Genomic DNA, 25,606 nt, shown 5'->3' on the forward strand with positions numbered 1-25,606 from the left:
TGATCTTTCACAGAGCCTGCTTATTCAGCATTCATTCCTGATTCTTTTGAAGGGAGAGTCTAGATGACATTGAGCCAAGAAAACGCTATCGGACACTGCCCAAGGGGTTTCCTCATCGCTTCTCTTATCGGAGAAAAAAAATGCAAGCTTTTGGAGAAACGGGCTTGCGCAAAACAACCAGATTAACTTTGATTGTGCAACCTGGATTTGCCGGAATGTGACTGGATCTCTCCCCACCCCCCTGTCCCAAAGAGGAACAGTCTGGAAAGACCCAGAGCAAGGATGTCAGAAATCCCAGCTGCAAATACCCAAAAGCTTTAGACTGCAGCCTCCAGCTGGGCTGACAGGGCAAAGAGGGATGGGAGGTGGGTGGCTTTTGCAGAAAAGGACGGGGAGCAGATCTATTAGATCATCTGTTTTGGGGGATCTGATCCCTTCTGTCTGCAATGAGGCAGAGCTGGGCAGTTTTTCTAGGCATGGGGCCTTCCCACACCCTCACTTTCCAAACAGCTGCAAGTGATCTCTGCATCCCTCAGCCGCACTTTCTCGGTGCCAAAATTTTCTTCCCACTTCTGGAGACAGGCAGGGCTCTTCGTGAGAGAGGAGATCCAGGCAGGGAAGGGTGCAGGAGACTTGATTTGTCCTTCAAGCTGAGAAGCAGGAGCCCAGGCGGGCGGGCTACAGCTCTGCAAAACCTTGCAGGATCCAGACTGGGCCCAGGACCTGTGTACACTTGTAGCTGTGCAAAAAGGGAAACTGCAAACTGTGGGGGAAAGAGCGGAAAGGACAAAAGTAGGGAGGCTGCCTTGAAAACTCACGCTCTCTCTTAGGACTATACAGCTGCAGATATAATGTTTTAAGTGAGTTTTAAGTTCATTACACAAATGTGACACCAGATGGCGATGGTGAGCTCATGCAATTCAATATATTTTTCAAAGTTCTTTTAAAAAAGCATTTTCACAGTGTGTTTTTTTATATGTATCTAGATTCCACCTTAGAGCAATAGAATTGTGGAGTTGGGATGGCCCACGGGGGTCATTGATTCCATCCCCCTGCATAGACGCCAACTCTAAGCGGTCCAGGTCCCTTCAGCCCCACAATGAAATATTTGGGGGGCTGCCCCCTGAATGTTGAGAACAATCAGTTGTGGAGGAGGCAAAACGTGGCACAGCTTCGGTGGTTGGTGCCTCCTCCTCCTCCTCCTGTGAAGGAGAAAGTGGTGGTGGTGGGGAAACAGCTCTGGGGCGATGGCAGTGAAGTTTGCATTGCAGAGGATAGCTGTCTTGTTTTGCATGTTGTTATATACTGGGGGGGGGGAGGTCTTATATATATAATAAATCTTCATAAATGTACCAACCAAGCACGTACATAGATATGGGGACCACATGTCTGGAGCAGCACAGGAAGACCTTCCTAAAACCATTTTGACTCCCAAACTGACCAAATGTTTTCTCTGCAAGGAGGGAGGGGGTGAGGGAACCTTCCCATTGTCTCAGGAATTGGGAAATCACCATCTCAAAGGAATGGCCAGACTGCCAGGAAGGACAATCAGATGGGGCATTATCAGATAACCTGGCAGAACAGGAAAAACAACATTCAAATTTCTGTTGTAGACCGCCTTTTCTGTGATGTAGGTATGATGTATGGAGGGGTGGTCTTGAGCTCCAAGGTGGGCAATTTAAAATGTCTATATAAGGGCAGGCACACCTGGGTTCTGGGTCCTCCTCCTTTCCTGCGTGAGAGGGGAACACCCTGTTGCAACAGTTCAAGAAAGATCAGGCTTACGAGCTGCTTTGCTTCTCAATATTCTCTGGTTGGCCTCTGTTCTTTTCTCCGACCGATGGAGAACCTACAAAGGACTCTATATGGGCTCTTGTGTTCCCCATAAGGGAATAAGGGCAGATTTTCATTTATTACAGTACTGAGCTTGGATCCTGGAACAATAGGCAGGTAGATCCTAGAATGCAACAACCTGATTGGCCGGCAGGAGGGAAGCAGAATCAGCCAATCAGACAGAACCCATTGTGTAAATAATGTACATATAGCCTGAGGTATGTGGTGGTGGTGGTGGTGGGGATTTGACTCTCTCCTTGTTTTACGAGCTGCAATAAAGAGCATGAAATCACTACGTGACTCCGAGTCTATTTCACATATTGATTTTTAAAAATGTGAACTGGGTGGTTTCTCATTAAACTACAAACAAAATTGAATTCCCCCCCCCCATCCCTTGTGGTGTGGGGATGTGGAAGGTGCACTTTCCACAATGTTGCTGCTATTTGTACTAAATCTGTGCAAAGAGACCTTCGTTTGCAAACATGAGAGTGGACTCACAAGTGTTTGAAAGAGAAACCTATTGTAAAATCTGCAGCCTTTGTGTTGCTCTGGTGTGGGAGAACCCTACATTCTTGCGCTTGGATGGGCTTGCATGTCAGGAAGGTGTGTCAGCTAGACCAGGCATGGACAAACTCTGGCCCTCCAGATGTTTTGGAACTACAATTCCCATCATCCTTAGCTAACAGGGCCAGTGGCCAGGGATGATGGGAATTGTAGTCTCAAAACATCTGGAGGGCCGGAGTTTGCCTATGCCTGAGCTAGACTGTTGCTTTCCTCTCCATGGAATGCAATAGAGGCTTCGCTTCCCCACCAAGTTCTGGCCTCCCCCCCCCCCCAAGAAGAACTGAAAGTACTGTAAAACAGGCTTCCTCAACCTTGGGCCTCCAGATGTTTTTGGCCTACAACTCCCATGATCCTTAGCTAGCAGGAGCAGTGGTCAGGGATGATGGGAATTGTAGTCTCAAAACATCTGGAGGCCCAAGGTTGAGGAAGCCTGCTGTAAGTTCTTCCCATATTATTTTTTTTATTTAGAGGAAAGGAGGTTTTGCAATCCCTTCCCACATGACGGAAAGCAGAAGCTGCGGAGTGGCTTTCGGAAGGCAGCAGTGACCGAGGTGAAAGGGGTTCAGAAATTGGTGTCTTCGAAACAGCAGCTGAAATCTGAGGAAGGGGGTTCCTCCAGTTCTCAGGGGGAAATCGACCCATGCCAGGGCCTTCTCGGTTGTGGCCCCCTCACTATGGAATGCATCAATTTCAGTGCTGAAGGTTGCTAAAAGACCCACCTTTTCACCCCGGCTTTGGGGTCTTTGTGAGGGTGCGAACCATTTGTTTTGGGGAAGTATTTTCTGCTCGTGGCTTGGCTTTATTTGTTAGGACATTTTTAATTTCCAATGCAAATGTATTAAGGAAAAAACAGCAGGGAAAAGCCACATTTGACAGCACATTTAACTACACAAGAAAAACCACCTGAGCTTCCACTGAAGGTCAATAGACGCCATCCAAATATCCAAATACATATCTGGATGAAGCTGGTGTTTATAAAATGTTTGCCCAAACGTAGCAAGGGCGTTCAGGGCTACAGAACATTGTATAATAGGCTCCAAGTTTCTTATGTGACCCTAAGGGCTCAGAGAGGCTGGTGGCGGCTGCTCACAACCATGGGATGCCCTCCCCAGAGAATAATAATAATAATAATAATAATAATAATAATAATAATAATAATAATTTATTTATACCCCACCCATCTGGCTGGGTTTCCCCAGCCACTCTGGGCGGCTTCCAACAGAACACTAGACTGGCTCCTTCTTTGTTGTCCTTCCTCCCAGCAGATGTTGTGAACTGCTTGGGGTGTCGTTTTTTTAAAAGGAAGGGGCTTTTAAACAACGCCGTGCTGTTTTTATTATCTGTATTTTAATAGATTTGTGTGTGTTTTTATATTGTTTTATTTCTGTTAGAGTTTGATCCCCCTTTAACGATGATCTTTTACACATTTTTAGTATTTTATTTGAGGCTGTTTTAATTTGTGTAAGCTGCCTTGTGTCCTGATCTGGGGGAAAGGTTGGATATTAATGATAATTGTAAACATGCTACGTAAATGGATCATCTGAATGAGGAGCCCTTGCAAGGGTTTTTTTGGGGGGGCAGTGATCACCTCCAACTTGGATGGATTTAAAATATCCATGGAGGAGCAGACAGCTATTGATGCCTATTAGCCACAATGGCTATCTTCTTCCCCTTCTTCTTCTTCTTCTTCTTCTTCTTCTTCTTCTTCCTCTTCTTCTTCTTCTTCTTTGATTACTCATAGCTGAGTAAGATTGTCTTCCATGAACATGGTTTTAACGCTGAGTCCATAAGTGACTGTGGAGGCCAATTCTGGATCTACACGTCCTTCCACAGTGGGGACATTGGTTTCCAGGCAGGAGTTGATCACGGTGAGGGTTTGCCGAACGTGCCTTCCTCTTAGCATGTTTCTCCCTTGCATCCTGAGTTCGAGCGTCTTCAAAGCCCATGACACCTTTGGTCAAGGCTGTTCTCCAATTGGAGCTTTGTTCTGCCCTCCACAGCTGAACAAAGGCAGAAGTGCTTGCAAACACCAGTTGCTGGAAACCATAGTTTCTGCTTGCAGGTTTCCCATACTGGGCACCTAGTTGCCCACTGTGAGAAGAGGATGCTGGACTAAATGGGCCTGATCCAGCAGACCCTCTTCTTATGTTCTTGAGGTCCAGGAGCAGCTCTGCTTTTGAAGCCAAGCCCTGGAGCCTGGCATGCCCGTCACAAGCCAAACAGCAAGTGCATCGACATGATGCAGGATCCGTCCCATGCCGCGTGAGTCACAGAGCATGCAGCCCTGAGTCTCAGCTCCCGTGTCTGGTCCGGCCCCTGGCAGAGAAAGCCTCCATGCACGCTCCCAGCCCACAAAATCCACAAACCCCACCCAAACCTTGGCTGCAGATTGTGCAACAGGGGAAAAACCTTCTTGAGGAAATACAAATATAGCTTTCTGGTCCCTCTGCTTCTGCCTGCTCACTCTCACTTCCGTTTTCCTCTCAGCTAAATGCAAAGGGGTTCGTAGCTGCAGAGTCCCTGGGCAGAAGGATCTGAGGGGGTTCGGGGCTGCAGCAAGGATGTCTAAGGCGAGAAACCTCCTCCTGGCTTCTCTGCTGCTCTGTCTTCACTACAGTCCTCTCTCCGGGGCCACAGGACCGGGCTTTGTGGGCAGAATCACGGACAAAGGCCTGGACTATGGTGGGTGCCTTTTATTCCCCATTCTGACCCCCCCCCCCGCCTGCAGGGTCATGTCCTGGTTGAAGAGCCAGGAGGTCTGGAGTCTCTCAGCCTAACCGGCCTCGCAGGGTTGTTGTTCAGGATAAAATGGGGAGAGATAGAGACCCTTCTGCCCCACTCTGAGTGCCTGGAAGGAAAAGTGGGATCGAAACGTCATGAATAAAATAAATAGTGTGTGCAATTCTGGTCGCCTCGTGTCAAAATGGATATTGTAGATTTGGGAAAGCTTCAGGAAAGGGCCACCGATATGACGAGGGGAAGGTAGGAAAGGCTGCAGTCGCTTGGGACTTTTCTCTAAACTGAAGGCAAGCAAGAGTTGACTTGATAGAAGTTTATACGATGCTTGACGCAGAGAAAGTGGAGAAGATTCTCTCTCTGTGTGTCTCTCTCATTACTCTAGAATCCGTGGACATCCCATGGAGCTGAAATGTTGGAAGATTCAGGACAGTCAAATGAAAGCACTTCCATAGTTAACCTACGGAACTCCCTCCCACATGACGGCTTTAAAAGAGGATTAGGAAAATTCACGCAGCAGGGAGTAATCACGGGCTGCTGCCCCGGTGCCTCTGCTCTGCTTCCACGCTCAGAGGGACTACTGCTCCTGCAGGAGGGAGTTCCGTAGTTTAACTCCGTGCTGTGAGCTGTGATCTAAAACATCAAGAGCGCAGCAGGTTGGTGAAAGGTGGCAAGTTAGGTGGGTTTGAAACAATAAATCTGTTGTTTTCTCTATTTTGGGGGGCAGACCTACAGGATTAGGAAGGGGCTGCTTTGACAGCCAGTGTGGTGTAGTGGTTAAGAGCGGTGGACTCGTAATCTGGGGAACCGGGTTCGATTCCCTGCTCCTCCCCATGCAGCTGCTGGGTGACCTTGCGCCGGTCACACTTCTCTGAAGTCTCTCAGCCCCACTCACCTCACAGAGTGTTTGTTGTGGGGGAGGAAGGGAAAGGAGAATGTGAGCCGCTTTGAGACTCCTTCGGGTAGTGAGAAAGCGGGATATCAAATCCAAACTCCTCTTCTCTTCTTGCACCATCCTGATCCCTGCCAGTTCTGCACTCCCAGAGAGCAAGAGGGCGTGGGCTGTCCACCTGCAAGATATTTGCCTGCAGGAATGAGAGTTTTCTGCTGACATTGTGGGGCTCCGTTTGACTGCTGGCTGAGTGGATACAGCTGGGGGGGTGGTGGTCCAGGGTCTACCTTAGACCTGCCACCCTTTCTTTCTTGGGTCCCTGCCCACCGGACGGCTTCGATACATGGAACTCATGCAGTTAAACGGGCCACATCACCCCCATCCCACATTTAATTTGTATTTAACTTTGTTTTTAAGTTGTATTTCAATCAACTTGTTTTTATTATTGGTTGTTAGCCGCCCTGAGGCCTTGGCTGGGGAGGGTGGGGTAAAAATAATTTATTATTATTATTATTATTATTATTATTATTATTATTATTATTATTATTATTATTTGTAATAGGCAATCTTTCTAGGCAATCTAACCTTTGGAACTCCCTGCTTCTTGATGCCAGGCAGGCGATTTCACTGTACTCTTTTTGGTACTCTTTTACTGTATTCTTTTGGTACTGTACTCTTTTATCACTCTTTTTGGTGTGTGATAAAAATGTTTTGGTTTAGATAAGCCTGTCCAAGGATGTAGAATTTCTGATGTATGTTTTAATATGTTTTTAGTTTAGTGCTGATTTCCCTTTTCAAATGTTTGAAAGAGCAGTTTTCAGTGATAACGGTATTGTTTTATTGTCACTCGCTCCGAGATGTTTGGCCTTTTTACACTAAATAAAGCCATTGCTTTTGGCTTCGATTTTTTTTTTCTAGGTAGGGAGAGAGGGCACAAAAAGGGCAAATGGTCTGACGCCAACCTTTTCTCTCCTTTGCTTCAGCTCGCCAGGAGGGGGTGGCAGCCTTGCAGCAGAAACTGGCACAGCTGACTCTGCCCGACTTCTCTGGATCCTTCAGAGTTAAAGTTATTGGGAAAGTGGACTACAAACTCTTCAGGTGAGGCCACCACATTATGGAAGAGACTACAATAATAGGTTCTGGAGAACATGGTTTCTGCCCTGGGCAAGGTGCAGTTGGGGTGTCTTGTGGAGACAACTCAAATGAAGTTGGGAGGGATAAAATTTCTTTTTGGGGGGCAGGCAGAGACTTGAATAAGTAGATTAATCATTTGAGAATGAGCAGGGGGGCTCATTTCTAAGATGGCTTAGTCCTTTCCACTCCAAAAAGCTCAGGGTCCACCACAGCTTCTCCTGCACAGCCTCATTCAACAGCACATCACCCAGCTACGTTGGTGCCAACTCCCTAGGGCCCTGGGTACTAGGGTCATGCATGTTGCATGGCACCCATGGCGCCGGGCACCCACAGTTGCAGGGTCAAGCTGGCACTCCTGCCCAGCCAGGGCCAAACTCATCTTGTGTGACTCGCAGGCCTGAACATTCTGGAGGCCTCTTTGCTTTGGATAAAGGGTTGTTTTGGGGCTCACATTAAGATCTAGAGTTCCAAAGCAAAGGCCATTGAATCACTGTACTGTAGAGTTGGAGGGAACTCCAAAGGTCATCTAGGCCAACCCCCTGCAAGGCAGGGATCTCAACTAAAGCATCCATGGCAGGTGGTCATCCAACCTCCAAGGAAAGAGAGTCTACTGTCAGGAGCTCATCCTACACTTGAGTAGGACCCTGGTAGAGACACATGCCCAACTGGCATGTTCTCTCCCTCCTGGTCAATCATTCAAGAGCTTTGAAAGCTTTCTTCAGCCCGAACATCACAGCGAATGATGCCAAGAGACATTGGCACACTTAGGGATCCACAAAGTCTTCGCAGTTTACGTAACAGACCTCAGCAACTCAGCATTTTGGCTAATCTACTTTATTTACAAATAAACATACACAGAGCACTGCAACATGGCTCCGTCTCTCTCTAGCATCAGACAGCAAAGAGAAAAAGAACAAAGGACAATAGTCCCACTTCACGGAACACAGGAACACAAATATCCTGTCTCTGTCACTTCCTACTCTGTGGAGTCAAAACATATACCGTCATGTGATAGACAACAATCCCATGACTGCAGTCACGGAGCAGGAATTCTAACATCTACAACCTCCTGAGGGAGATCATTCCACTGTCCAACTGCTCTTATTGCCAGAAAGCTTTTCCAAATGTTTAGTTGGAATCTCCCTTCTGGTAACTTGAAGCCCTTGGCTTGGCAGGGGGTTGGACTCAATGGCCCTTGTGGTCTCTTCCAATTCTATGATTCTATGATTCTAGGTCCTACCCTCCAGAGCAGGAGAAAACCAGCTTGCTCCATCTTCCATGGGATACCCCTTCAGATATTTAAAGATATCTCCACTCAGTATCCTCTTTTCCAGGCTAAATATATCCAACTCCCTCAACCATTCCTCATAAGGCATGGTTTCCAGACCCTTGATTTTATGATTATTATTTATTAAATTTGTATACCAACCTTCATCCATAGCTCTCAGGGTGGTTCACAACATAAAAATACAAAATATATAATAAAAACAAGAATAAAGGCAAACTAATAACCCCACACTCCCCCACCTGCCACCCCCATCTTTGTTGCCCTCCTCTGCACACCTTCCAGCTTGTCAACATTTTGGGGCCCACAACTGGACCCAGTATTCCAGGTGTGGTCTGAGCAGGGCAGAATAGAGAGGGACTATGACTTCTCTTGAGCTGGACACTAGGCTTCAGTTGATGCAACCTAGAATTGCATTCACGTTTTTTGCTACTGCATCACACTGTTGACTCATGTGAAAATTGTGGTCTACTAAGACCCCTAGATCCTTTTCACACATACTGCTGTCAAGAGCAAGCCGCTTATTCGAATCAGGCGAATCCACCCTCTCCATCGTATTGACGATTTCCCCAAACCAATGACCTTCTCCTTCCTTTCTCTCCTGCAGCTTGAACGTTCGCAGTTTCCAGTTGCCAAGCTCCGCTATAGCACCGGTCCCAGGCATGGGCCTCAAGGTCTCCATCACCAATGCCTTTGCCGAAGTGACAGGTGACTGGTCGGTGAAGAAGCGCTGGTTGTGAGTCCATCGTTGCCTCTTACCTTTGTGAACTGCATGGGGCACTTAGAGGCAGCGGGGAGGAATTCGATTCAGTCCACATTGGAAGACAAATTCACCAAATCTTGCTTTCTGAAACAATACGCAGAGCGAAACAGAGCTGCCCCTCAAAATTCTCCCTTTCCTGAATTGGTTCTCCTGCTCCTCATTTAATCCCCACAAGAACCCCATAAGGTAGGCTAGACTGAGAGAAACAGTGACTAGGCAGCTTAAGGTCACTGAGTGCGGATTTGAGCCCTGGTCTCCTGGGTTCAAATACTCTAACCACTGCACCAACCTGGTTCTCCATGACACTGGTTATACCTTCTCCCCACCCACGGACAGCCAAGCACCTTTTTTTGTAAGATAGAAAGGGCAGGGTTTGTTGTCGCTCCTCCTCCTCCTGCTGCTGCAAACCCTTTGTTCTGTTGTCTTTCCAAATAGCAAGGACCACGGCTCCTTTGACTTGAAGGTTGAGGGCATCTCCATCTCTGCAGGTTTGAAGCTGGGGGCAGATCCTGCTGGGAGGCCAACAGTGGGCACAGCAGATTGCGCCGCTCAAATCTCCGACGTCAAAGTGCACTTTTCAGGCGGGTTGAGGTAGGTGGTTGTCCATTGTCCTGCGGCTTGACCTGGAATGCTTGCTGTCGACACAAGGCTCCCCTTTGCTACCTCTAGTAATAATAATAATAATAATAATAATAATAATAATAATAATAATAATAATAATAATAATTTATTATTTATTACCCCGCCCATCTGGTTGGGCTTCCCCAGCCACTCTGGGTGGCTTCCAACAAAGTATTAAAATACAGTAATGCATCAAACATTAAAAGCTTCCCTAAACAGGGCTGCCTTCAGATGTCATCTAAAAGTCTGCTAGTTTTTCTTCTCTTTGACATCTGGTGGGAGGGTGTTCCACAGGACGGGTGCCACCACCGAGAAGGCCCTGTGCCTGGTTCCCTGTAACTTGGCTTCTCGCAGCGAGGTAACCGCCAGAAGACCCTTGGCGCTGGACCTCAGTATCCGGGCAGAACGATGGGGGTGGAAACGCTCCTTCAGGTACTGTATACTGGACCAAGGCCGTTTAGGGCTTTAAAGGTCAGCACCAACACTTTGAATTGTGCTCAGAAATGTACTCGGAAACGATGCCCAAACCAAGTGTCCCTGTGCTCACGGCAGGCTCCCCTTTTCCATCTGTTGTTTTGAAAACTCATTGCATTCATCCATCTCGAAAAGGAACCAGCCCCTAACTTAACATCAGCACAGTATCTGTCATTGCATCATGTGGTCTTTCATATCTGTTTAGCACCCCTGCGAACCCCATTGGCAAAATCGCTGCGCAATCAGCATCCACAACCTTTGCAACCTCCAGTCAAGCATAGAATTGCAGAGCCGGAAGGGACCCCCTAAAGTCATCTAGTCCAGCCCCCTGCAGTGCAGGAAGCACTTCCTCCCCTCTTGCTTCTTCAGAGCACCTAAAGCTGCTCTTAGTTTCTAGGATCTTCAAGGGGGAAAGTAGTGCAAGCACTTTAGGAAATAAAAGCATTTTACTTTATTGACATTGATCCTCCCATTCTTCTCTCTCCATTGCAGCTGGCTATACAACCTCTTCCACAAAAACATCGAGTCGTCGTTCAGAAATACCATGGAAGGCAAGGTAAAGCCTTCACAGCATTTCCAAGGGCTCCTTCCCAGTTCCTGTCTCACTTTCCACAGTTTCTCGAATAAGTGGGACCCCTGCATGGGTGCTCCTTTAAACACTGCCTTCCGGCCCAGAAGTTGTTCCCTCTAAAAAGCCCGGTTTTGCAGGAGCTAGCTGCTCTGCAAGAGGGAATGGCACTCTGCACATGCTCAGAAGCAGGAGTTCACCCGGCAGTGCTCAGATTGGCGTCCTAGGAGACCAACAGCAATAGCAAAAGCAAGCTTTTGGAAGTACATTGCTGTTGTTAGGAAACACTTGGTGCCTCTCCTGCTCTGGGCCCTCAGTCCATGTTCTGGCTTGTTCCTTGCCCGGTTATCTAGCCCTGCTCCTGTTTGTGACTCAGCGGCTTGCATGCGCACTGGGGATGGTGGAGTGGGGGGCCAAATACCTGGAAGGAAAGGCTGAGTATTCGGAATCTGCTGCTGCAGCTCCAAAGCACACCCCGTGTTCACTGTAAAATTCACACATGGCATTGCAAACCTCCTGTGGCATCACTTGGACTTGAAGGAACCGCTTTCCTCTTAAGGAAGGTTTCGTTTGCTTCTGAATTCAGTAGCCCCACAAACAGACCCAAGACTTCAGCATTCAAATGCACTTTTAGCTGAAAAGACGTGCTTTGGGTGTTAGGAATTAGCTTCCTTTGATTTCACAGGCCTTTGCGAGCTTAATTTAGCCAAGCATGCCCTCGGGAACAATGGGCTCTCCTGTTCTCCACAAAAGGCAACAGCAGGGGAGCCATGCGCCAAGCCTTGTCGACAAGCCGCTTTCAGTAATTGCTACATGGCCGCCTGGCACCAACTGCGGTGTCCGAGGGTGGAGAAAGGAATGACTGAGTCTCCCTGCACGGAGGACCCTGGAAAGTCCAGCCCCATCGCAGACACCTGATTTTAGTTTAGAGTCCTGCATTGCAGAGGTTTGGACTAGATGACTCTTGGGGTCCCAGCTCTGCAATTCTATGATTCTGTGTCTAAGGCCTATGGAGCAGAGCCTTTGTGGAATCATAGAATGGTAGAGCTGGTAGCAAAGTGTTTTCTTCTTCTCATGGGGACATAAGCAGAGCCTTCTGTACCCATCCCAAAAGGCCCAGCAATTCACAGAACCATGGAATTGTTGAGTGGGAAGGGATCTCCCAAAAGTCCTCAAGCCCAACTCTCTGCAGTGCAGAAGACCATCATACCCATAATATGCCTCTGGTGTGCATTGCCCAAAACTGCATTGATAAACCCCTGGGCCAGATGTGGGTAAACAATGGTAGGAGGAGACTGGGGGCCGCAAGTGAGGCTCCGTGGAGATCACCATTCGCAGTTGTTTGTGCCCCACATCTAGCACCAGTACTCCAAGATAGACCACACCTGGGAATGGAGGTTCTGCTAGTTTCAGAGCCAAGCAACGAACCCATGGACACATGGGGCTCCTGCCAAGGAATCATAGAATCACAGAGTTGGAAGAGACCACAAGGGCCATCGAGTCCAACCCCCTGCCAAGCAGGAAACACCATCAGAGCACTCCTGACATATGGTTGTCAAGCCTCTGCTTAAAGACCTCCAAAGCAGGAGACTCCACCACACTCCTTGGCAGCAAATTCCACTGTCAAACAGCTCTTACTGTCAGGAAGTTCTTCCTAATGTTTAGGTGGAATCTTCTTTCTTGTAGTTTGGATCCATTGCTCCGTGTCCGCTTCTCTGGAGCAGCAGAAAACAACCTTTCTCCCTCCTCTATGTGACATCCTTTTATATATTTGAACATGGCTATCATCTCACCCCTTAACCTCCTCTTCTCCAGGCTAAACATGCCCAGCTCCCTTAGCCGTTCCTCATAAGGCATCGTTTCCAGGCCTTTGACCATTTTGGTTGCCCTCCTCTGGACACGTTCCAGTTTGTCAGTGTCCTTCTTGAATTGTGGTGCCCAGAACTGGACACAGTACTCCAGGTGAGGTCTGACCAGAGCAGAATACAGTGGCACTATTACTTCCCTTGATCTAGATGCTATACGCCTATTGATGCAGCCCAGAATTGCATTGGCTTTTTTAGCTGCCGCGTCCTTATGGCCTTTCTTCTCTTCCCCCCAGGTCTGTGAAGAAGTGAGCAGTTCCATTGGCTCCAAACTGCAGCCTTTCCTGCAAACCCTGCCAGGTAAGAGCAATGATGGTGGAAGCCGGTGACAAGCTGGACCCCATCAGGGGGAAAGAGCTCCTTCTAAGCAATGCCTAGGGACACAGGTGGCGCTGTGGGTTAAACCGCTGAGCCTAGGGCTTGCCGATTGGAAGGTCAGCGGTTCGAATCCCCGTGATGGAGTGAGCTCCCATTGCTCGGTCCCTGCTCCTGCCAACCTAAAGTGCTTCTGGGCCCCTGCATACCTTGGCAGAATGTGGGCTTATTCATTTATACACTGTTTGTCAAAAAGCAAACAAACCTCAAAGCAGTTTGCAAAAAAATAGCAGCAATTTTTGAAAAATAGCAGCAATAATTTAAAATGGATAAAAGTTAAAAATAGCAATAGACTCAAGCCAGTTTAAAACTCACATCCACTTTCTCAACATCCAGGTGGGCTTGTCTAAATAAATGTGTTTTTAGCAGGTGCCAAAAAGAGTCGAGGCCGAATGTCAGGTGGCAGGGAGTTCTGCATACTTTAGACAAATCCATGCAGGGGGAGAGGGCAGCCATGGTTCTGAAAAGCAGTTGCTGTTATGCTCACTTTCTGCTTGCTGGTTTCCTGTGGAGGAATCTAGTGGATCCCTCTGAGAACAGGGTGCTGGACTAGATGGGCCCATTGGCCTGATTGTCCCGGCCCAAAGGTGGGCTCGTGGGAGTGGTTTGATGAAGGTATACCCATGAAGGATTTCAAAGACACCTGAGTGATCAGTTCTAGTGATTTATTACATATGTAAAAAGAATAAGTTTACGGTAAGTCAGCCTGCTGGGCCTCGCTGCCATTACGGACATGGGACAGACCCCGCAGCAGTGAGAGGTTGCCATGGCTTGTCCGCACCCAAGCAAACATTTAGGAAATCTTTTATGCACAAAGCAGCAGAGCCCAGTTTGATTCTGCCCTCTCTGGGCCCAGAGCCCAGCATCCCAAGGCCCTCAGATAAGCACAGTATCAAAGCAAACCCATTAGCATAGATCAAAGCAAGGAAACATATCTGAGCTCATTCTTGCAACAACTTCCAATTCTTTTTTGGGTTACCTTGGCTACCAAGATGGAGCTTGCACTTTGCTTCAACACACCAATCCAGCAGGGTTCTGATTATGAGTACAGTGGTACCTCGGGTTACAGACGCTTCAGGTTACAGACTCTGCTAACCCAGAAAGAGTACCTCAGGTTAAGAACTTTGCTTCAGGATGAGAACAGAAATCGCGCGGCAGCAGCGGGAGGCCCTATTAGCTAAAGTGGTACCTCAGGTTAAGAACAGTTTCAGGTTAAGAACGGACCTCCAGAACGAATTAAGTACATAACCCGAGGTACCACTGTACTGTATTATAGAAAGTGGCACTAAAATGCTGGTGAGCTTTTCTTTCTTTCTGGGGGTACAACAAACAAAACCAAAACCATAATCTGATGTGCAAATGCAGAGAACTGGGTTCAAGATTGGGAAAATGAGCGACTGAAATGGACACCTTTGTCCGACGCTGCTTTTTTGCCATCTTGCCTCAGCTCCTCAATTTGTCCTGTTTTTCCCCTAGTCACGGCTAGAATTGACAAGGTGTCTGGCATCGATTACTCTCTGGTTGCTCCTCCTGTGGCTTCACAGAATTCCCTAGACTTGGACCTGAAGGTAGGGAAAAGGAGCGAGGGAGGGAGGGGGAGGTTTATGGATCGTGGCCAGTTTTCCCTCCCGGAGGCCTCCTGTGCTGTGGGAAGCTTCCTGGTGGGAAGACGCTTGCCTGTCGCTTCCCTTCCTCTCTTCCTAAAACACTTACCTGTGATTCCTGCGTTGCAGGGGGTTGGACCAGATGAAGCGAAGGGCTCCATCCAACCCTACAGTTCTGTGATTCTAGGAAGGAGAAAAGAAATGGGCTGAGTCCCCTTCATTAGCATTCTGTCCTATGAATGACTTCCCATTGTTTGCATTTCCTCTCCCATCAGGGTGAATTCTTCTCTCTCGCCCATCGCTCTCCTCCTCCTTTTACACCACCAGCCCTCGCTTTCCCGGTCGATCACGGCCGCATGCTTTATTTTGGGGTCTCCACTTACTTCTTCAACACCGCAGGCCTTGTATACTACGGAGCAGGGGAGATGAACTTCTTCATCACAGACGACATGGTAAGGAGGGCTGGGGAGCCCAAGTCTGCAGAGCTGGCCTTCCCAGGGGGTGGATTACGCTGCAATCCTCTACAGCGGCTCTTGAGTAGCTCCCTTTGATAGTGAGATCAGGACGCAGAATGAGACGGGCCATTGGCTTGATGCAGCAGGCTTTTCTCATCTCCTTAATGCAGCCGACATGTTTTTCTACCCATAAGACGACAGGAGCCTGTTGATGGCCCACAATGGAAGCCTGGCTTTGATGGGAGGTTCTGGGCTGAGTTTCCAGCTAAAACCCAGCAGGAGAACAAGAGGAAGGTTTAAAGGGACTGTTCTTTCTAACCTCTGCTTTTCCAAGTCATAGTATATCGTCCTATCTCTCCATCCCCAACTCGCCTCTTCTCCCCTGCTGCAGATTCCGAAGGAGTTTAAAGTCCGGCTCAACACCACATGCTTCAAGGCCTTTGTTCCACAGGTGAGCAGCTGGGGCATCTGTTTGGTTACGGGAGAAGATGGGTCCACTTGGACCTGATCCAGCCGCCAGGCTCTACTGAGATTCTCATGCCACCTTTGCTCTCCACACCCAGTTGGAAAAGCTGTACCCCAACATGCTCATGAAGCTCCAAGTCTCACCTTCTTCTGCCCCGTCTCTGACCATCACACCTGACGCCATTTCGCTGTCTCCAGTGGTCGACATCAGAGCATTTGCCATCCTCCCCAACGCTTCCTTGGCCTCGCTCTTTGTGATTGGAGCGGTAAGTTCAGGACACAGCTTGAGTCTTGGTGCTGCCCATGATCGGGAGGGTAAGTATTTTGTGCCCCTTCCAGTCTGCCCATTGCCCTAAGGCTCCTCTTCCACCTTCATCAGAGTTTCTGTCAATTGTGGGTGCTCATTTCTGCCTCTTCCCTTCCTTAGTCCCAGATATTTTTCTTTCTGAATGTTATACATTCCCCTCAGCTTTACTAACAGATGTGTTTTCCCAAAGAGATCTTCATAGAATCATAGAATCCTAGAGTTGGAAGAGACCACAAGGGCCATCGAGTCCAACCCCCTGCCAAGCAGGAAACACCATCAGAGCACTCCTGACATATGGTTGTCAAGCCTCTGCTTAAAGACCTCCAAAGCAGGAGACTCCACCACACTCCTTGGCAGCAAATTCCACTGTCAAACAGCTCTTACTGTCAGGAAGTTCTTCCTAATGTTTAGGTGGAATCTTCTTTCTTGTAGTTTGGATCCATTGCTTCCTTCTCCTTCTCCTTCTCCTCCTCCTCCTTCCTTCCTTCCCTTTTTCCCTTCTCTTTTTTTTGTTGCAAATTTCCCCAATGATTAAAAGAATTCCAAATCTTCATATGTATAGACTTCACATGATGTAAACTTTTTTTGACCTCTTTGCAAAACACCCTCAACCTGCCTTCTCTTTGATTTCAGTCAACCACCATTTCAGCCAAAGTTTCTGTTAACTCCACCAAGATCTTTGGGTCCCTGAAGCTTGGCAAGTAAGAAACAACAAATGTGCTTTACCATTTTAATACCCCCCCCAAAAAAAGTTTTTTGCTTGATTAGAAGCTACCACAAAAGGTCCTAGAAGAGCTAATTCAGCAGTCAGTCTGAGGGCACTTAGAAAGGGATGCTGTGATTACTAAGACCCAGCATGGTATTCTCAAACACAAGTCATGCCAGATGAATCTCATTTCCCTTTTTGATAGAGTTACAAGCTTGACGGATCAGGGGAATGCTGTGGACGTAGCATATCTTTGTTTCAGTAAGGGGGTTGGACTAGATGACCCTGGGATCCCTTCCAACTCTATGATTCTATAATTCAAATCTCATTGTTTGGCTATTATCCAGGAAAAAAAACCATCTTGACTTTATTTCGTAGAATCATAGAATTACAGAGTTGCAAGGGACCCTGAGGGTCATCCCCTGCAATGCATATTTATTTATTTCATAAAATTTAAATAGTATACCACTTGATTGTAGGGAAAAACCCCTCAAAGCAGTTTACAGAGAAGTTAAAACAATAAAAATATTTTAAAAAACCCAACAGCACATTAAAACATACAGAAAGTTAAAACCACAGTATAGATTTAAACCCATAAAACTTTCTAAGCCCCTTGGAAGGCTTGTCTACACAAGAATGTTTTTAGCAGGCATTTCAAGTGGCAGGGAGTTCCAAAGGGTCAGTGCTGCCACACCGAATGCTTGCTTACCTTGCCCAACGAACTGTGGGAGACGAGATCTGGGTTGAACTACATTTTCCAATTTATTTCTATTGGACCTTTTGGCCGAAAAGGTGGCTCCTCTGCACCAAGGCAGCCCCAAAGGGCATGCAGAAAGAGGAGTGCAGAGAAGAGTTATCAGCCATGACCCCGTGGCTTGTTCCACTGGCTTCCCGTAGCTCAGCAAGTCAATAAGGTATATTGTCGTTATAAGGCATAAAACCCCCATTGCTCTCTTTCCCCCTGTATCCTCATTTAGGCTGCAGCTGTCTCTGAAGCACTCAGACGTCGGGCCTTTCTCAGTAAGTTCTTTTTCGTTCCCTAAATTGCTTGATCCCGTTACCTTAAGTGACCCCCAAGAATTCCATGGTCACAGCTAGAGGTTCAAGCTCTCAACCTGCGCACTCAGTGGCCAGAGGCCCTCTTGCCTTTTTCTCAGAGCCCATTCTTGCCAATACCCTCCCTGAAAGATTTGGTGCCGCTCTCAGTGGGCAAACCTATCAATCTCAGCTTCTCACTCCTGCAGTCTTAAGTTCAGTTCCTCCCTTTTACACATCAGTTTTTGGCATTTATTTTATTTGTCCTCGTGAAGATTTATCAACTTCTCATTGCATGTAACTCCTAATATACATATTATTGGCATTCAATTTTCTCAAACATAATGCATTTTTTCCATTTTATTTTTACTCAAGTACATGCAAACCTCTAAGCATGTGGTTTCTTTGTAGACATTACTTGCCTGGAGAACACCGCTGCAAAATTTGGAATAGTCCGAATGTTGAAGGCCAGCTGAGCTTCGGTTTGTTTATTATTTCAGGAGGGGTGAATAAGGTTCGCACTAAAATGTGAACCGACCCAAATTTCGCGCCCATCCTGTGGTGTCACAGACACACACCTGCTTTGTCCTTCCTCTTGGTGGTTCTGCCAAGTGTGCAGCCACTGTGGAAAAGTCAGATTCCATGCTAGAGATCGTTAGGAAAGAGATTGAAGACTGCCAATAGCATAATGCCGTTTTGCAAATCTATGGTGCAACCATATTTGGAGTCCTGCGTACACTTTTGGTCGCCTCACCTCACAAAGTTGCTTTGGGTTGCCCTGGCAAGATAAAACTACAGTGGTACCTCGGGTTAAGTACTTAATTCGTTCTGGAGGTCCGTTCTTACCTGAAACTGTTCTTAACGTGAAGCACCACTTTAGCTAATGGGGCCTCCCGCTGCCGCCACGCCACCGGAGCACGATTTCTGTTCTCATCCTGAAGCAAAGTTCTTAACCCGAGGTACTATTTCTGGGTTAGCGGAGTCTGTACCCTGTAGTGTCTGTAACCCGAGGTACCACTGTACTAGCAAACCGAATAAATGGGAAAGATTCAGAAAAGTGTCATCAGAAAGATCAAGGGGAATCCCCTGTGAGGGAAGCATGCAAGCGCCGAGGTCTTCCTAGTTTAGAGAAAAGACAAGAAAGAGCTGACACGATAGACGTTTATAAAATTATGCCTTGCATGGAGAAAGTGAACAGAGAAAAGGTTCTACCTCTTTCTCATGAAACTAGAACTCATTGATATTCAATGAAGCTGGTTGTTTGAAGGTTCAAGACAGATCATGGAATCATAGAATTGTAGAGTTGGAAGAGACCCTGAGTTTCATCTAGCCCAACCCCCTGAAATGCAAGAATCTTTTGCCCAACGTGCAAATCTCAAACCCACAACCCTGAGATTCATGGAAACAACAACAACAACCTGCCCATCTGGCTGGGTTTCACCAGCCACTCTGGGCTGCTCCCAACAGAGTATTAAAGACGCAATAAAACATCAAACATTAAAAACTTCCCCAAACAGAGTTGCCTTCAGATGTCTTCTAAAAGTCAAATAGTTGTTTAGTTCCTTGACATCTGAAGGGAGGGTGTTCCACAGGGCAGGTGCCACCACCGAGAAGGCCCTCTGCCTGGTTCCTTGTAACCTCACTTCTCACAGTGAGGGAACCACCAGAAGGCCCTCAGCGCTGGACCTCCGTATCCGGGCAGAACGATGGGGGTGGAGATGCTCCTTCAGGTCTGCTGGGCTGAGGAGGAGAGGGCTATTAATGGCCACTAGGGATGATGGCTCTGCTCTGCTTCCACAGCTGGAGGCCTTAATGCTTCCGAATACAAGTTGCTGGAAACCAAAGAAAGGGAGAGAGCTCGTGCTCAGGTCCTGCTTGAGGACCTCTGGTTGGCCATGGAGACAACTGGAAAGGATGGACCACGGGCTTAATGTTCTTTCCAATTGACTGGGAGTCGTTTGATTCACCGCCCATTTATGTACCGGTCAAGGCAGATGTAGGACATCCAGGATGAAGCCAAAAGTCAGGGAGGGATATTAGAGGACATCTTGATCCTCCTCCCCACTGCCCCGTGCAGCAACAAAACTGCTAGTGCCTTTGTAAAGCTAGGCATGGTCCAGTATGATTTCAAATTGGATGAATGACTGAGTTGAGATTTCTGCATTGCAGGGGGTTGGACTAGATGACCCTTGGACCCTTGACTCCTTTCCAACTTTACAATTTTGTGATTCCATGAGCCCTTTCATCTTGATTTCCCTTTTATGGTCTCTCTCTCTCTCTTTCCAGGTAGTATTAATGCAAGCCATCATGAACTACCTTGCTTCAAGCACACTCCTGCCTGCAATGAACGGTAAATATCAGTCTACTTGTTGCACCACATGCTTCATTATAGCCTTGTGTGGGAGTCATAAAGCCATGGCAGCGGCTTGTAGTGTTGCCTGGTGCCTCGCTGACCGGCATGTCTGTGCCTTGCAGTGTATTGAATGCAGTGGTGTAGCGTGGGTTGTCAGCACCCGGGGCAAGGCAAGTAATTTGCGCCCCCTAACCCGTGGATTTGCGCCCCCTAACCCTAACCCCCAGATGTTGCGCCCGGTGCGGCCGGCCCCCCCTGCACCCCCCACGCTACGCCACTGATTGAATGTATTGACCTTATATGGAGTTGTGTTCCTCTGGGCAGTAATTACCTTATATGGTGATGGGTGTTGTTAAAGCCATGATCGGGCGATGTAACGTGAGACATTGGCAGACAGCCAGGCAGGCTGGGAGACAAAGGATAATAAAATATACCGGAGAGGAGAGAAGTTCGAATGAGCTGCCCTCCACCCTGTAAATACTGCTGTCTCTCTGTGTGTTTTTCTATGCTGTGCACCATTTGATGACAGCTGGTTTCCATCAGCCTTGTTTCCAATTCACCATCCCAACAAAACCAGGCCTCTGATGGACTCCCAGGACAGAGCAAAGACCCCTCCGGTTGCATCTCCAAGGAGGAGAGGAGACTGGCAGGTGGTTCCCGGGAGGGCATCTGGCTGTGCCGTTTTGAGAAAACTCTAGCCCTGCAACCCCATGGAAAGAGCTACTTTCAGTTACTAGGGGAGGAATGTCTAGCATCTCGTGTACAACATTGGGGAGCTCCCAGAGCACTTCAGAGTGAGGGGACAACCGGGAGCAGCAGGGGAAACTGCAGGGCAAATGCACACTTCTCCTGTTGCAGGCAAGAGGCCAGTATGAGGGGCAGTGGTGGTGTAGTGGTTAGAGCACCTGGGAGAGACCAGGGTTCAGATCCCCACTGGGCCCTGAAACTCACTGGATGGTGACCTTGGGCCAGTCAGTCCCTTTTGGCTTAACCTACCCTGCAGGGTTGTTGAGGAGGTGAAATTAAGAGCAGAATAATCTTGAGGTCCATGGAGAGAAAGATGCACAGAAATGCAATAAATGAATAAATAAGAGGCTGTGCAAATGGTGCACATCCACTACTGAGTGGAGGCCAGGTTTCTTTTCCATAGTTTAAAGCAAGTTTCTAGTTTTTATGGCTGCACACCTGAATAAGTTCAGATGGCAGAGCAGGACTCTCAAAGAGCTGAGTAGCTGCCGGTGGCTCCTCAGGTCTGGTAGAGGCGGGGGGGAATCTCTTATATATAGTTTTGCAATTTGCAGAACATCTTTAGACTCTTTTCATAATTGGGAGGGATTCATATAGCTCTGGTGTGGGAAAGCACATAATACAAATCCGAAATGGAGACTGTGTTCACTCAATGCGCCACTCTGCTGCCATCTGTTTGGCGGTCGAACAGTCTCCCTTGGAAGGTGCGGGACTGTCATTCGTTGGAGGTGTTTAAGCAGAGGTTGGGTGCCCATCTGCCATGGATGCTTTAGTTGCATTGCAGGGGGTTGGACTAGATGACCCTTGGGTCCTTTCCAACTCTACAATTCTGTGATTCTATGACCTCAGTTAATTTTACCTCCCTTTTTAAAAAAAAAAGTTTTTATTGAATTTTACAATTTTATATTCAACACAATCATTATTATCACAAAGAAAAACTATAAATCCCAATCCCCACCCCACCCCCTCCCATGACTTCCCCCAACTCCCTCTTCTGGTTCTTTAAATATTTGCTTCTCCTGCCCATCTTATTCTACCTTAATTTCACAATATTTTAATTAAATATTGTTGTATTCTTTTTGTACCATTTCTCCCCAAATCACATCTTTCCTTTTATTCATTCCCCATTATTACATCTTAACTTTTATACTGGTTTCCTTAAATTATAAATGTTTAATCAAACCCTGCCAGTGAGTCTACTTCTTTACAATATTTTTGTAAGTGCAAGATAAATTTTGCCTTCCAGCGCGACTGGCTGAGGGTTTCCCCCTCCCTCTCCCGGACCACGTGGAGCTCTCCAGTGCCTTTCTGCAGCTTCGCCAGGTGGGTGATGCATTAGCCCTGTTGCAAAAGAAGCTCTGGGTACTCAGGGAAGCTTCCTGCATTTTGAGGCTAAAAACGAATTGTGGAAAAAGCTCCCTGGAGGAGCAGGTGAAGCCCACATGGAGGTGGCCCTCACTTGGCCCAACAGGCATCCCATAAAACCCCTTCCACATTTGCAAGAAGTCAGTTATTTCACTTTGGAATTCCCTGCCTCTTGACACCAGGCATGCTCCGTTACTTTACTCTTTCTTGCGCCTGATTAAAACATTCTTGCTTAGACAAGGCTCTCCAGATGTTTAAGAAATCTGAGGTGAGTTCAGATCTGTTTTTAGTCTATTGTTCTTTTAACTTTTCAAAACTCTTGAATCGTGGTTGTGATAATTTTATTGCTTTATCTTATTTTGCAAACTGCTTTGAAGGTTGTTGTTGTTGTTTTGCACTCAAGCAGTGTATAATTTTTTAGGAAATATTAAGTAAAACAAACAGCCCTGCTTGCAGAGCACACGTCCCAGGAGGTAGGCATCCTGGACCCTTTGTGTTTGGATGCCAGGATTTTGTTGTCCTGCTGTTGGCCAGAGGAAGACTCAGCTGCAAGGGCCATAGCTCAAGGGTAGGGTGCCTGTCTCGCAAGTGGAAGGTTGCAGGTTCAATCCTCGCTGGCGTCTCCAGGCGGTTCTGGGAGAGACTCCTGCCTGAAATCATGGAGAGCCATTGCTGGAGAGACACTGCTAAGCTAGAGGCAGGCATGCCAATTCTAGGCGGCAGAGCAGTCTTCCGACTCCTCAATATTTCTTTGAAAGGGTTCCAGCCCTCCCAAAATTGAGGCAGCCCAGAGCAACGTCGCAGGAGGCTTCACCAGCCTGCTTGGTGTCAGGAAAACGAGTGTGACGTCACATGATGTGCACATGACATCACACATGCTGCCGCCCCCGATCTTGGGGGCAATGTGGCGGCACTGGCTAGAGGGACCGATGGCCTGACTGTATAGGGCAGCTTCCTCTGTTCCTAATTCTGCCTTCTGATCTCTCCCCAGGATTTCTTGCTCTTTGGAGCAGACGTTCGCTACGGTTAATGGCGATGCAGAAAGAGAGAGAGGAGAGCCCAGACGCAATGCAGAATGTCGCCCTCTCTTCTGCTTCTTCTGCTTGGTCTTCCAGGCAGCAGGGTGGGGTGGGGGTTCTTCCCTGGAAAAGGGCCCCCCTGTTTTTGGAATAATTTTCACATTGGTAAACCCTAATGACTGTTCAGATAAACAGCAGTTCAATAGGTATTTATGTTGATTTCCACTGAGATGGGACTATAGATGCAATTGAGATTAAATCCGGGTTCAGCAATGGATTCAGAAACGGTCATGGTGGACAATGGAGGTTGTTTTACACCAGTGTAGATCCTAGAGCCAGTAGGAGCATCAGAATGATAGCATAGGCAGAGATAAATTTTGATAAACTGGTAGCCTGAGAAGTAACATTGCATCACCCCAGAAATCCGTGTCCAGAAACTGCCCTCCTCAGATAGGGCACCGCTGAGAGTCCCACGTGCCCCAGAGGCATGCTTTGCTTGCACTTGAAACTGGGCTTTTAGTGTTGCAGCCCCTGCCCTCTGGAACCATTATAAGGAGCGACTGCACAGGCTTCTGCCATCTTGATGTTTGAGCACTTATTAAATACTTTTTTGTTTAAGGAGGCTTCCCTAATCCTTTTGTATAATCTTAACTGCACAATTGTAGGTATGATCAAATTGGCTTTTAGAGTCTACATTTTCTCCTCTGTTTTGTTTCTACTTCATTTTCTCTTTTATTGTGCACAGCTTCAATAACTACATTGTGAAGTGGCTTATAAATCCGCTGAATATAAACAAGTAAATATGCCGAGGAAGCAAAAGGCGTATTAACGCCGAAAGAGGACTTTATTGCAGCAAACCTTCATGAAGGGGAAATAGCAATGCTGACATTTTGGGTGGGAAGTCCTTGATGCATCAGAAAGGAAGAAAGTGAGGGGGAGACAAGATAGTCAGACAAGCAGTATATTTTGCTGGACACGATCCACAGGATGATGCTTGGAATACAGGAGGAATGGGAGACATAAACCCATCAAAGGAGCCCCGTGCTCTATTCGTCCATCAAAAGAAAGACATCAGAAGAATGTCAAAGAGAAAGCTGGATGAGGCCAATGGCCCGTTTAGTCCAGCATCCTGCTCCCCCAGTGGCCAAGCAGTTGCCTGTGGGAAACCAGGGAGCACAAGCCCCCCTCTTCCCTCCTGCTGTGAAGGCAGAGCATAGGCATCCTGGCGAGAAGCCATGCAGAGCCCTGGAAAGACACAAACCACTTGAAAGCTCTCTCACGCAAGCTGCCTTGAAATGAATGGGAGCTGTGCAATGCCTCTTCAGGAATCCTGGTGTGGCTCCCATCTGTTCCAAAGGGGTTTGCAAACACAAGTCCCACACACGGATTGCGCACATTGCCTTTTGCCACAACTCAGACGTTTAAAGCTATTTCATTTCTTGCATGCTACTTGACTAGTAATTCCAAGGCTGGGAACAACGCGCATATATATATGTGTATACATACACACACACACACACACACACACACACACACACACACACATATATATATATATATATATATATATATATATATATAAAATAACTGTTCCTTGAAAGATTTCTGTCTCCTGACACACCTTTCAATTTACCAGCTTTGTTCTGTAAAATAAATTCTTTCAGCTGTTAAACTATCTCCCTAAGTCTCCAAGTATCAGAGAATTTTATTCAGAAAAAAATGAAGATGGAGCTCTCCACAACTGGTGGAGCGTCACAATAGGAAAGAAAATCCCACCAGCAGAAGAAAGTGTTTTAGATTTCTGTGAGGGAAAATTCCTGTCAGGAAATGGCAGCCAGAGGCAAGAGGAGAAGCTCAGTCAGAAGCAGAGACTTCTGAGGGAAATTCTGGTCAGGAGTTTGAACTTAGAAAGATCAAACTTGAAATGGAAAGCAGAACAGAAGCAGAAAAACAGATTCTGTTAGCCGAAATACAGGCAGAAGATAAAGAAAAAGAGGCCAAAATCAAGCAGAAGAAGAACAAGCCAGGCTTTGAGTAGAACAGCAGATTCAGTTATTCAAAATACAAGCAGGTGACAGAGAAAGGGAGAGAGAGGCAGACCAAGAACAAGAAATGTATAATCTTAAAATGCAAGAAATAGAGTTTAGAGCAGAATTGCTGGTTCCACAGAGAAGTGGGGAAGTTACCTCAAGGAACAAAGGAATATTCCAGGATATCAAAAAACAGAGGATGGAGAAGCACCTTGTTAGGAAGCCTGTAACATCCACTGGGTTTAATATAGATATATAAATAAGATAACTGTTCCTTGAAAGATTTCTATCTCCTGCCACACCGTTTGATTTACCAACTTTGTTCTGTAAAATAAATTCTTTCATCTGTTAAACATCTCCCTAAGCTTCCAATATCGGAGAGTTTTTCTTCCTAAAATTAAGCAGCGGTT

General features: G+C 47.1%; 1 protein-coding gene across 1 annotated transcript; it reads left to right on the forward strand.

Moving 5' to 3' along the window:
* Positions 1-4,844: 4,844 nt before the first annotated feature.
* Positions 4,845-23,784, forward strand: LOC308588116 (bactericidal permeability-increasing protein-like). The gene is made up of 15 exons (XM_081196409.1): positions 4,845-5,079; positions 7,009-7,123; positions 9,052-9,180; positions 9,643-9,798; positions 10,795-10,858; positions 12,972-13,035; positions 14,587-14,678; positions 14,990-15,166; positions 15,561-15,620; positions 15,733-15,900; positions 16,575-16,642; positions 17,625-17,667; positions 19,969-20,032; positions 22,029-22,105; positions 23,139-23,784. The coding sequence occupies exons 1-15, from the start codon at positions 4,959-4,961 to the stop codon at positions 23,175-23,177; spliced, it is 1,437 nt and encodes a 478-aa protein (XP_081052535.1). The 5' UTR covers positions 4,845-4,958; the 3' UTR covers positions 23,178-23,784.
* The last annotated feature ends 1,822 nt before the right edge of the window (positions 23,785-25,606 follow it).

Source organism: Podarcis bocagei, assembly GCF_964188305.1.
Source record: "Podarcis bocagei genome assembly, chromosome: 5".
NCBI classification, from domain to species: Eukaryota; Metazoa; Chordata; class Lepidosauria; order Squamata; family Lacertidae; genus Podarcis; species Podarcis bocagei.

Coding starts and splice junctions, on each gene's coding strand:
- LOC308588116 (XM_081196409.1), top strand. CDS start 4,959: ATGTCTAAGGCGAGAAACCTCCTCCTGGCTTCTCTGCTGCTCTGTCTT. Junction 9,181..9,642: donor TCGGTGAAGAAGCGCTGGTT/GTGAGTCCATCG, acceptor CTTTCCAAATAG/CAAGGACCACGGCTCCTTTG. Junction 22,106..23,138: donor CCTTTCTGCAGCTTCGCCAG/GTGGGTGATGCA, acceptor ATCTCTCCCCAG/GATTTCTTGCTCTTTGGAGC.